Raw genomic sequence first — 13279 nt, forward strand, 5'->3', positions numbered from 1 at the left:
TGTGATGAGGTTTCAGTGCAGTAATTTTTTTGCATATTAGGTACTGTCTCATTTACTCTGGCAGTAAATGGAGTACCTCCGATACCAACTTGAAAACCTATGCTTTCAAAACATGATGTGGTTTTAAACTTTTGTATTTACAGACAGGAGCATGTCTCACAATGCCCTGTTCTCCCACTAACTGTCCTTGATCCTTTTGAATTTAAGAAAAGGGGATATAAAACTCAACAGCTGCAGAGAAGGAATCCATATAGGGGAAGGTTACCACAAAATTAAAAAACTTGGTCCTCGTGGTTGGAGGTTGGGGATGGGTTACCACAGCATCATAAAGAACTTGTTAATGGTACACAGATATCAAGGAAGCCTTTTGGAAATTCGTAATACGAAATAGACGAAAAATGTGGGAACAAGCTATACAATTTGGAAATGGTCTATTCATAGTTTATATAAAACAGGTGCCCCATTCATTCTATACTTTCATTAAAATTACTTTGTAATTGACATTTCACTGAGTCTTGTGGTAGAAGCTGGCTGTGAGCCAATTGCAGCATGTTTCTCAGCCTCCACATGCTCAGTTTGTTGCCCGTTCTGCGGTGATAGGTCTTGCTAGTTGACTCAACCTGCAGTTCGTTGGTGGCCAGGTGCAGTAAGTTGCAGAAGCAGGAGGGAAGGGAAGGGACCACCAAATATGCATGCTCCATTGTGCCACCATAAAAATAATTTTATGCAAATAGGCAAAACTATATCTATTGCTGAAGTTATTACTTTGGAAAACATTTTAGTTTCTGCTCAAAAATATTGGAAAGAACAATATCAGATTCATAATCATTATCAAGCAGTCATGAAAAAACTATTTGCTTTTGTACTACAGCATTATTTTTATTGTGTTAACCAGTTTTCGGCTCCCAAGGCCATGAGACATTTCCTGACTATTGTTGCCAAAAAAGTTACGATATTTGTAAATGACATCGGAAAAGTTACCCATCTAGATCTAGATGTGTAACTTCTTTTCCAATGTTGTTTACAAACAATGTAACTTCTTTGGGGACAATAGTCAGCAAATGTCTGAAGATGGCCTTGAAAGTTGAAAACCGGTTAACACAATAAAAGTGATACTGTAGAACAAAAGCAAACTAGCACTTTTCATTTATTACAATGTTGCTCTACCAAGAACCAATGGAAGATTCTTATTTATTCTGATATTTTGAAATTAAGAAATCTACAACAGTTAATTTGTATAGCTGCAGTGAAAAATGTTGCTGCTTGATAGTTTATGTTAAGTGAACTTATTTAATGTGTACATTGTGGAGCCACCTTAATGAATTTGTTATTAAGACAATATCAAAAGGAAACTTAGATTATGTTATGTGGTTTGATAAAATGTGGGTAAATGGAATCCATTCAGTGAGAACAGGCTGGACAGACAATCCAGTAACTGGCACCATGCCACAACCCATTGGAAATGGTAGTATATTGACTCTTCTCCATGCAGATACACCACACCAGCAGGGCTCGTGAAAAACTGTATGTTGTTGTTTAAATCAAAGAAAACTACTCATATCCACAAAGAAATGAATGGAGATACATTTCCGGTAGCATGGATCTAGTTTCTTTACAGGAAGTTCATTGGGAGGATACTTGTGCCCTTGATGTTGAAATGTAAAATCTTTTATGGTACCTGAGAGACAGGACACAAATTGGGTATGGTATTTTTATGAGTAAGGCTCTAGCTACCGATGTGCATGTGTTTACGTCAGAGACCCTTAGAATAGTAATATTGATACTTGACATAAAGATATGTAGAATGTCATTTGTGAACTGCTATACACCCACAGAATAAAGCACATCCCAAGTGAAGAGTGAGTTCTATGCAGAATTGGAGTTAGTCATGGATACCATAGCAAATGTGAAGTTCTACTGGGCAATGTGAGTGTTGAAGTGGGAGGAGAAGATGTGTTCCATTCAGTAACTGGAAGAGACAGTTTACATGAACTCAGCAACAATGGCATCAGGGTCATAACCTTTGCAACATCAAAGTTGTGTTTTTCAACAGTACAAATTTCCAATCAAAGGATGTACACAGAGGCACTTTGGTGTCACCAGACGCTAAAACAATTAATCAGAGCATATTGCAAATTACTGGATGATGGATTTAGAAACAACACAGGGCTCAGAGTGCGGGAGCAATGACTTCCTAGCAAAAAAGCTGCCTATCTACCATGTCGAAACACTCAAGACATACTGCAAAGAAAGATGAAGTTCATCTCCAGCTTAGCAACCGATTTGAAATCCTGAATAAATAGGATTCACAAAAGAACCCATAATAAGTGTGGAAAGAAGTCAAGGATGCAGTAAATGATGTGGCAAATGCAGTTATTAAGAAGCAGAAAAGGGGCAAGATGATTTTGTTTGGGAACAAATGCATTAAGACATTAGCCAAGAGAAGAGAAGCGAAGGAGAACTGGCGATGAGGTGTAGATTTTGCATAAGGCAAAGCACAATTCAAAGAGTTATGGAGAATTATACAAGCTGCCCTGAGGAAAGGAAAGAGAATGTACGTCAAAGGAATGACAGAGAAGGTTTAACAAGATTTCATGAGAAAAGAGGTGCAAAAGATGTACTGTGAAGTTAACTTCTTGAAGAAGGGATACTGGTGCTGACAAAAATTCATCAACAACAATAAGGGGACCATACTCACCAATGAATTCGATATTGCTGAGAGGTGGAAACAATACTTCAGTGAGCTCCTCAACGGTGATGGACCGGAAGATCTGTTTAAATTTCAGTCACCTGACATTGTAGATTTAGATTCTCCACCGCCTACACTGGAGGAAATAAAGAATCACGTAATGAAGCTGAAGAAAATGATAGTCCAGAAGAAGATGGAATCCAGGCAGTAGTAATTCAAACTGGATGGGAGAGACTCCAAAAGTAAAATTAATCAAGACTATGTAGATTTTGGAGGACTGCAGTTACATGCCCTATACACATGGAAGGTGATAAAATAGGCTGCACCAACTACTGAGGAATTGCCCTCCTGAATGTCTCTATCATTCATGTCCAACTGTATACTGGACAGACTCCAGCTATTTGCAGAAAAAGTTATTGGTGAATATTAGGAGGGTTTCAGAAAGGGATATTTGACTGTCAAGAACATCTGTGTGCTGTGACAGGTCACTGAGAAGATGTAGGAATATGATGTTGACCTGCTTGTGTTCTTCATAGATTTTAATAAACTGTATGATTGCAGCTGCCTGGAGAGCCTGACAAATTGCCTAACTGAGTCTAAATACTCAAGAAAGTCATCAGCCCAGTTTGAGTTTGTTTCACTGATTCAGAAGGTAAAGTGAAGTTCTAGAACAAAGTCATGGAGAGCTTTTACTAAACACAGGGTTGAGAAAAGGAAATTATGTGTCACTGATATTGTTCAGCCCGACACTCCAAAGACAATGATGGAAGCTTTCCAGAAGATCATTGATGGAATAGAGGCCGAGGTTGAGAAAACTACACATCTCACATTTGCTGGTCATGTGGTGCTGTGGTTCGGATCCAAGCAGGAACTGATACTGATGAGTGATGGCATGGAGGTGGCAGCGAATCAAATACGGAGTGCCTGGTGATGAGTAGGACTCATCCTGTTCAGGAGACCCGTTCCAGCCTCTGGTAGACAGAAACCAGTCACATGAAAAGGTTCACAATTTTAAATATTTCGAGGGAATCTTTAAAAAGGATGTATTGTGTGAGACATAAATCAAAGAGAGGGGTCCAAGCTGCAGACTAATCATACTTCAGTCTGAGTAAGCTTTTTAAATTGTACTGTCTCTCAAGGAATTTCAAACTCCAGCTGTACAGAACAGTGATCCAACTTGTAGGGCTCTTTGGTCATGAAACTATGAGCGTCTGGAAAAATGACTTAAATAATCATCTCATTTTTGAGCAAAAAGTCCTAAGGAAGACCCATAGTCTGGTACAAGATGAGATCACTAGAGTATGGAGGATCTGGCGTAAATGTGAACTGGTTGAAATCTACAATAGACCAAACATTGTAGGCCAGATGTGAAGCCAGTGTCGTGCATAGTCAGGACGTGTTGCTAGGATGGATGAACACTGGTGGCCTTTGAAATGCATAGAGTGTACTCCCTGTGGAAGAAGACCAGTAAGAATACCAGAGAAAAGGTGAAGCAATGGAATCCACGAGGACTTGCTGCAGGTCAGTATGGAGGGTGTGTGGCAACAGAAGGCACAAAACAAAATCCAGTGGAAGCCTTGTAGCTGCACACAGTCCTCTGGTCCTGACTGTGTAAAGTAAAGTATACACTGTACAGCTATTGAGAAACCACTAGGTAACAAGAGAATGAGGAGAAGAAGGCAAGCTACTGCTTTCATGCTTTTAACAGGGTAACATTTGAGTATGTATCCCATCTTTCAACTTGCTAAGGGTACTGCTTGTATAATGTCTTTGATATAAAATACAAGATGTATTACAACTGACTTTTTGAAGGTTTTTAAACAAGTTAATGCAACCTATTAACCAGTTGTTATCTTTTTATTGTGTACTAATTGTGTTATTCAGTTGTAATTTATTCATCTACATTTGTGTTTGACATTCTGATATCCATTCTACTATTTCAGTGTGGAAGAGACATCATCAATCTTAAAGAATTTGTTGTCTGCATTTTTACGCCCACAATGAAGCGGCTTAATTAATTATGCTGTCTGTAGTAGTAGTACACCAGTGTAGTGTCTTACAGAATCTTTTCACTGTGTGTGTGTGTGTGGGGGGGGGGGGGGTTTAGTTATGACGGAGGACTTCCTTTAAAAACTAATTAATTTTGTTGGTGCCCGTTGACTGTTAGGTACCATATATATTTTGTGAGCAATGATGTATTCTCCATGTACATATTACCTAAATTTTATTTGTTTTGTATATGGTTGACACTCTTCAGGATAACTACCATTGGGCTTGTAATCAACAGATCAGTAAATATCATACTTATGTACTATATTAATGTGCCTTAATAAAATTATTATTAATAAAAAGAGCCATTCCATGTACAGGGTTGAAGAATAAATAGTGAAAAAGAACTGATGATGCACTGAATTCAGTCATTATGTTCACACGCTGTCACACGCAAAGAGTTTGCATATCTGTGTATTCTTATTTTAGTACTCTTTTCCTTTGAAATATCAAGAAAATTAAAACTGATAGAAAGGGAGAGATACATGCCACCAACTCCTTGGCTAAATCATCTCTTATGACTGTCCTTCATATTAGTTGAACACATTACAGCTGCTGTACTTATTTCTAATTTGGGCCATTGTTTTACGTAGCCGTGACAGTAATATAATCTGCGAGAGTTGACATCGTGTGTTTTTCCTGTTAAAAGTGAACAATGCATTCCGAATTTGATGTGGTTCTGGGAAAAGTGAAGAAATTGTTAGTAAACAACACTATAATGAAATTAAATTTCACATTCATTATTTATTCTAGGAGAGAGAAATTTGTCTTTTTTATAGGAGTAACTTTAATATAAAAAGGAAACTACATTACTGACAATACCATTGTTGTTTTGTTGTTGTTGTGGTCTTCAGTCCAGAGACTGATTTGATGCAGCTCTCCATGCTACTCTATCCTGTGCAAGCTTCTTCATCTCCCAGTACCTACTGTAACCTACATCCTTCTGAATCTGTTTAGTGTATTCATCTCTTGGTCTCCCTCTACAATTTTTACCCTCCGTGCTGCCCTCCAATACTAAATTTGTGATCCCTTGATGCCTCAGAATATGTCCTACCAACCGATCCCTTCTTCTAGTCAAGTTGTGCCACAAATTTCTCTTCTCCCGAATTCTACTCAATACCTGCTCATTAGTTATGTGATCTACCCATCTAATCTTCAGCATTCTTCTGTAGCACCACATTTCGAAAGCTTCTATTCTCTTTTTGTCTAAACTATTTATCGTCTACTTTTCACTTCCATACATGGCTACATTCCATACAAATACTTTCAGAAAAGGCTTCCTGACTCTTAAATCTATACTCAATGTTAACAAATTTCTCTTCTTCAAAAACACTTTCCTTGCCATTGCCAATCTACATTTTATATCCTCTATATTTCGACCATCGTCAGTTATTTTGCTCCCCAAATAGCAAAACTCATTTACTACTTTAAGCGTCTCATTTCCTAACCTAATTCCCACAGCATCACCCGATTTAATTCGACTACATTCCATTATCCTCGTTTCACTTGTGTCAATGTTCATCTTATATCCTCCTTTCAAGACATGAACTCTCTCATTGGGTAATCAAGGAGCATTATCGTGTTAAAAATTAAATGCCTAAAAATAAGAGAAAAAAAACAGTCAGGGTATTACTGAACAGGAAATAAGAATTGACAAAAATTAGATTCACCTGACATCTTTGTCACAGAAGTGGGCAATTGAGAACCGATATAGCGCATTGTTTCCCATCTAACTTTCCTTGCTTCAACAGAACCTTCCTTGATTTTGTAACCCCTTCCTCCAGCCTATCTTGCCAATCTTTCAGTTGTTCTGTAATTTATCATTGGCAGAATGTATGTTTTTGAAACATCGTTGTATGGAATAGTATACGTAGCTTTAAATGACTTGCAATTATGTTTGTAATGATACTTGTTCATTGTTTTCCAGACTTTTAAAAACAAACCTTGCGGTGTTCACATGCATAGTTTTCAACTAATATTTTAACAACCCCTGTTTGGTTACTATCACTTAGTCATACTTTCTCTCAGTAATTAAGCTACGGCAAAACAAAACAAGGAACTTATTCCTTTGCAGTTTCCTTCTATCTTACCAAAGTCTTTGGTAATTGATACAATAAAATGTTTCTAGGCAAATTAATGTTAAGTTATTAATGATACAGCCTTCACTGACATCCTGTTTACATGATATTTACCTCTATACCTCTACTATGTAAAATAGACTTCCATGTTAAAAGATTCCATCAACAGAACAAAATAAAAATTAAGATAAGGTATTGCTCAAGGTTCAGTCTCTCACCCCCCCTGCATCTCCTCCACGCGCGCACACACATGCACAGGCGTGCGCGCATTTAGTGCAATGGCCCATCCTAACTTTGAATGGCTATTCAGGAATTGGCCCCATGCGATGAAGCTATTCAGGATACATGCTACTGACCGTCTCAAGGATTTGGGTCTATCAGACCTCCAAATACACAACCAAGAATAGAAAGCATTGCCTTGTTAGTGTCTTCAGAGGCCCAATGTTATTTTAAGCATGACACAGTACAAGAAAACTTGTACTCCAGCTTACATTTTTAAAACTTCTTTTTCTTCCATTTTAAGTACATATCACAGTTTTATCATTGTTTATACAGATGGATCCCAGCGAGAGAGTGTCCTCCGTCGTTCTGCTGTTTTCTTTGATAGGGTTTTCAAAGTGTGTCTTCCGAAACAATTTGCAAATTATGATGTGGAGTTATATGGCATTATGTTGGCAGTGTAGAGGATTCACAAACATCACCGAACAAGGTTTCTTGTCTGTTCCAACTTGGTTAGTGTACTACAAGCACTTCACCAAATGATCCAGTAGACCAGTTGATTCAGCTCATCCATGAGTCTTTACAGTGGCTCCAACACCATGACAATGATGTGATTTTTTACTGGGTACCTGGCCACATTGGAACACAGGGAAATGACATTGCCAACAAAGCAGCCAAGGAAGCATGTTGGGATGGTGTTGTCCGTCAGTGTCCCATCCCATTGCACACCATCATCTCATTTTCTGATAGACGCATCATGCGTCAGTTGGAGACTGAATGGTTGCAGATGACAGAAAACAAACTGTGGTGGCTCAAATCGAACACACAGGCGTGGCCGACTTCATGTCAATCTCACCACTGGAAAGACATTCTGCTTACCAGACTGCACATTGGACATAGCCCTTTAACACATGGCTTCCTCCTCTGGCAGGAGGATCCAGCACTCTGTGAGGTTTGTGTTATGCCACTTTCAGTTCAGCATATTTTGGTAACATGTGTTCTATATACTGATATTAGGGCAGCCCTCAGTCATGATGGAGATCTGCCCACCATCCTCATCGATACTGCTTCCAGTGTTACAAGAGTGTTGAAATTTTTTCAACTGTCAGGCCTCATCCTCAAATTGCTGGGGAAGTGAGGCAGACTTTAATGCATTATCAACTGCTCCGCGTTTGGGGACGAAAGCTGTCCTCACATGCAGGGGCAGCTTTCGTCCCCACCCATAAGATTGTCATGCTGACTTTCTGTCAAGGCATTGATGACCATGATGTTGAGTGCCACTCACATTAATTCATCACATCATCCTATCTTATTGATTTCCCTGGTACTCAAAGTATACGAAGAATTGTTTTCACTAAATGTAGCAGACATGGAATGAAAACAACACTTCATGTGACAAGGGACTAGGTACCAGAAATGTAACAACTGGTAGTAGCAGATATGAGCAGAGGTAGATAAGGGTGATACCATTAATTACCTCACAGTCTGCAATATCCTCTTGATAATGACGTGAGCACTTAAAAACTGCAAAGGGTTTCAGAGCTTGAAAAAAATCTGTTTACTTGTTCTGTCGTGAGCTATACATTTGTAAACTGCTAAATACTTATTTGAGAATAAATAAGATGACTCAGCTGAAGGCAGAAGCACTACATCATCGATAAGTACACAAACTAAAGGTAGAAAGCACTTCCTTTTTCAAGCTTGTAGGAAAAACATGCAAGCCCACGTGCATGCTCCCCCCCCCCCCCCCCCCTCACACACACACACACACACACACACACACACACACACACACACACACACACAGGCACACTCCTGCCTCCCTGCATTGTGCTCAGTTGACAGCCATCTCTTTCCTGGCCAATGGTGAGGGTGCTGGGCTGGGGTGAGGGTGTGGGTTGGTGTGGGGTGAGGGGTGGAGAGAGGCAGGAGGTAGGGAGGGGTTGAGGGAAGCGTCTAGCAACTCGTGGGATAGTGTGAAGCTGTCTGTAGGCTAGCTGGGGGTGTAGGTGGCAGACACCTGTGCACACAATTTCCTACACTAGGGCATGAGATAATAGTACACCACTAGCTGATGTGGAGAGACAAATTGGGCAGGGGTGCTGAGACGGGGGATGGTGTACGCACACACACTGTTGCATGGGGGTGGGGGGCAGTGACTTACCTTAGGTTTAGGCCTGGATGGCTATGAGAGTGAAGATTGTGCTGTAAGCTAGCTACCATCTGCGCAGCTGAGAAAAGTTGTTGTTAGTGGTGATGGTGGTTAGGAAGATCCAGATAGCATGAGTTGTGAAGCAGCCACTGAAATCTTGTATGTTCTCTGCTGCATGTTGTGCTACTGGCTGGGGGATGAGAATGGGCATAGGGGTGAACTAGGGATGTTGTGGAGGTTGGGTGGGCAGTGGAACACCACTTGGGAAGGGTTGGAAGTATCTAGGGTAGGATGTTTCTCATAACAGGGCATCATAGATAACCAAAGCCTTGATGAACGACACAGTTCAGTCGTTCCAGTCTAGGGCTCTTCTTTGTGGTTGGTTCTTGGGAGTATAAGGTTCCTGTCCGAGGGTCCAGTTTATAAAGATGTCATCAATAAACATGAGCCAGACCAGGTGTTTAGGGTTTTAGCAAACTAGAAATGTTTCCTCTAGGTAGCTCATTAGGAGGTTGGCATAGGATGGTGCCATGCAAGTGCCCATGACTGTGTCATGAATTTGCTTGCATACCTTTCCTTCAAAGGTGAATTAGTTTTGTGTTAAAATGCAGTTGGTTAGGTGTACGAGGAATGAAGGGGTGGGTTTGGAATCTGCAGGGCGTTGGGAGAGGTAGTGTTCAATGGCTTTATGACCATAGGCATTGGCATGAGGGATGTTGGTGTATAGGAAGGTTGCATCAACAGTGGTGAGTAAAGATCTGGGAGGTAAGGGTTTAGGGATGTTGGAGAGCAGGTGCAGGTAGTGGTTGAAATCCTTGTGGGATGCTAGGTTCTGGATCATTGGTTGGAGATGTTGATCAGCAAGGGCCAAGATTGTTTCAGTGAGGCTCTGTAACCAGCCAAAATTTAGCGCCCAGGATTGTTAGGTTTGTGGATTTAGGTGAGCATGTAGGAGGGGGGGGGGGGGGGGGGTATGGGCTGTTGTTGGGGTGAATAGGAAAGTGGATTCAGGAGAGGGCCTGAGGGTTTCAGGAGGGATTGGATGTTATGTTAGACTTGTGGGGTGGGGTCACTTCCGCTGAGCTTGTAGGTGGAGGTTTCGGACAACTGGTGGAGTCCCTCCACCAGGTAGTCAGTCTGGTTCATCACAACAGCAGTAGAACCTTTGTCTGCTGGGATTATGATCAGGTGAGGATCTGCTTGTAGGTTGTGTAGGACTGTCCTTTCTTCTGATGAGAGGTTGTTGTTCTTGGGGGGGGGGGGTCCTGGGGAAGGATGGTGAGGCCAGGTTGGAAGTTAGGAATTTCTGGAAGGTGACCAGAGGATGGTTAGGTGGGAGTGTGGGAAGGTCACGGTCAGATGGTGGTATGAACTGCGACAGGCAGGGTGTTGGAGGGATTGATGGCAAAGAAGTGTTTTCACTGTAGGGAGCGGGAGAAGGAGATCTGTCATCACGCGTAAGAGATAGAAATGAAAAAGGCACAGGCAGATCAGGAGTGATATGTGAAGGAGGGTGGATTTTGAGTTATTTGAAGTTTGTTAAACTGTTATTGGGAGTGGCAGTGCATGTGGAGTTGTGTGTGTGTCTCTCATAACGGACACTGTAAGTACTACAGGGTGTAACAAAAGTAGCGTTGCGACCGCATGTGTTGTGTTCGTTGCAGAGTTTGTTATAAAGGCGAGAGGAAAGAAACATAAGGCCCTTTCCAGATCCTCTCCTCGGAATCCATCTCCCTACTCACCCCAAAAACAGCCCGCACACCCACCTTCTACATGCTCCTCAAAATCCCCGAACCTAACAATCCTAGGTGCCCTATTGTGGCTGATTACAGTGCCACCACTGAAAGAATCTCGGCTCTCGTTGATCAACATCTCCAACCAATTGCCCAGAACCTAGCATCCCATATTAAAGATTCCAACCACTACCTGTACTGGCTCTCAACCATCCTTAAACACTTACCTCCCGGATCCCTACTCATCACTGATGATGCAACCTTCCTATATACCAACATCCCTCACGCCCATGGCCTCACCGCGATTGAACACCACCTCTTCCAACACCCTGCAGATTCCAAACCCACCACTTCATTCCTTATACACCTAAGCAACTACGCCCTAACCCATAACTACCTCATCTTTGAAGGGAAGGTGTACAAACAAATTCGTGGCACAGCCATGGGCACCCACACGGCACCCTCTTACACTACCCTCTTCATGGGCCACCTAGAGGAAACATTCCTAGCTTCCTAGAACCCCAAACCTCTGGTCTGGTTGTGGTTTACTGATGACATCTTTATAATCTGGATCCAAGCCAGGAACCTTATTCTCATTCCTCCACAACCTCAACACCTTCTCTTCCATTTACATCACCTGCTCCTACACCTATCTTGCCACCTTCATAGATATCAATGTCCTCCTCTCAGATAGCTTAATCCACACCTCGTACCACAATAAACCCACCAATCACCAACGAAATCTACACTTCAACGGCTGCCACCCCTTCCACACCAAAAATGTCCTCCCTTTCAGTGTGGCCACCCATTGTACATACATCTGCATTGATGAGTACTCCCTTGTGCTGTCTGCTGAAGGCCTCACAAAGGCATTTGCAGACAGGCAATACACTTTGGACCTAATTCACAAACAGATCTTCTGTGCCATGTTCCACACTCTCCTGATCCTCACATCTATCCCAAGAATCAATTGCAAAGAAGCATCCCCCTTGTCACCCAGAACCACCCTGGACTGAAACAACTAAACCATGTCTTTCACCAGAGCTTTGATTATCTATTATTATGCCCTGAAATGAGGGACGTCCTACCCAAGATTCTGCCAACCCAACCTGCTCAACATCCTGGTCCACCCCTATGCCATTCCCACTCCCAATCCCCTGCCACAGGGATCATACCACAGTGGAAGACCCAGATGCAAGACCTGCCCAATCCACCAACACCTACTCCAGTCCCGTGACAGACTTATCCTATCCCCATCAGAGGCCAGGCCATCTGTGAAAGCAGCCTTGTTATGTACCAGCTCTGCTGCACCCACAGCACAGCATTTTACATTGGTATGAAAACTGACCAGCCATCAACTAGAATTAATGGCCACCACCAAATTGTTGCCAAAAGCATGGTGGACCATCCAGTGGCACAACATAAAACACAGCACAACATGTGAGATTTCAGTGGCTGCTTCACAAATCGTGCCATCTTGATCCTCCCCACCATTAGCAGCTTATCCAAGCTGTGCAGCTGGGAGCTTCAATCTCATAACCTTCCTGGCCTAAATCAAAGCTAACTCACTGCGACCCCCTCCCTCCATTCCCCCCTCCCACTCATGTCACACCATTCCCCGTCCCAGTATCCTGCCCAATTTGTGGTCCCACATCAGCTAGATGTGTACTGTTATCTCACAATGTAGTCTATGAAATGGTGTGTCCAGCTATCTGCCATCTGTCCCCTCTACCTGCACCCCTAGCTAGCTTACAGACAGCTTCCCAATCTCTTACAAGCCACCAGACGCTTCCCCCAACCTCCTGCCTGCCTCGCATCTTTCTCCATCCCTCACCCCTCCCATTACACACCCTGTGAGCCAGGAAAGTGCTAGCAGTCGACTGAGCACAACGTAGGGAGGCAGGTTTATGTCTCTGTGGGGGGTGTTCACGATTGTCCGACAAACCTGAGAAACGCATTCCGAAAGCTAGACGAGCTTTCTACCTTTTGTTTGTGTGTCTATTGCAGCACTTCTGCCTTTCAATGAGTCATCTTCTTTATTTGTAAATAATTTGTAAATTTCAGCCAGAACTTTCCAAAAATTTTCATAAATACTTATTTTGTCATGTAATTGATTCCTTTTCGTTATATAAGTTCTTTTAGTGTTGTAATTATTTTCTCATTGTTTATATAAGATTTCTCCTCTTTACTTTGTACAACTTCTATTTATGTATGATTTTTCTCATCTTTCAGGCAAACAGTAAAGTTGTTAAAACACTCCTGGATACATCTGAAGGCTCAGGTAATAGCAATAAGTGAAGCTTATTCTATAGTAAAGATAATAAAATTAAATAAAAATAAGGCAGCAATAATTATTTAT

The 13279-nt window shown here is 41.8% G+C and overlaps 1 protein-coding gene across 3 annotated transcripts in view; it reads left to right on the forward strand.

Moving 5' to 3' along the window:
• The window catches only part of LOC126481631 (uncharacterized), a 259917-nt gene that overhangs the window by 160803 nt on the left and 85835 nt on the right, over nt 1–13279 (forward strand). For all 3 annotated transcript variants that reach the window (XM_050105528.1, XM_050105529.1, XM_050105530.1), the window contains one exon: nt 13153–13201. In XM_050105528.1, coding sequence (XP_049961485.1) covers nt 13153–13201 — 49 coding nt within the window. The remainder of the gene's footprint in view (nt 1–13152; nt 13202–13279) is intronic.

Source organism: Schistocerca serialis, chromosome 5, assembly GCF_023864345.2.
Source record: "Schistocerca serialis cubense isolate TAMUIC-IGC-003099 chromosome 5, iqSchSeri2.2, whole genome shotgun sequence".
Taxonomy (NCBI): Eukaryota; Metazoa; Arthropoda; class Insecta; order Orthoptera; family Acrididae; genus Schistocerca; species Schistocerca serialis.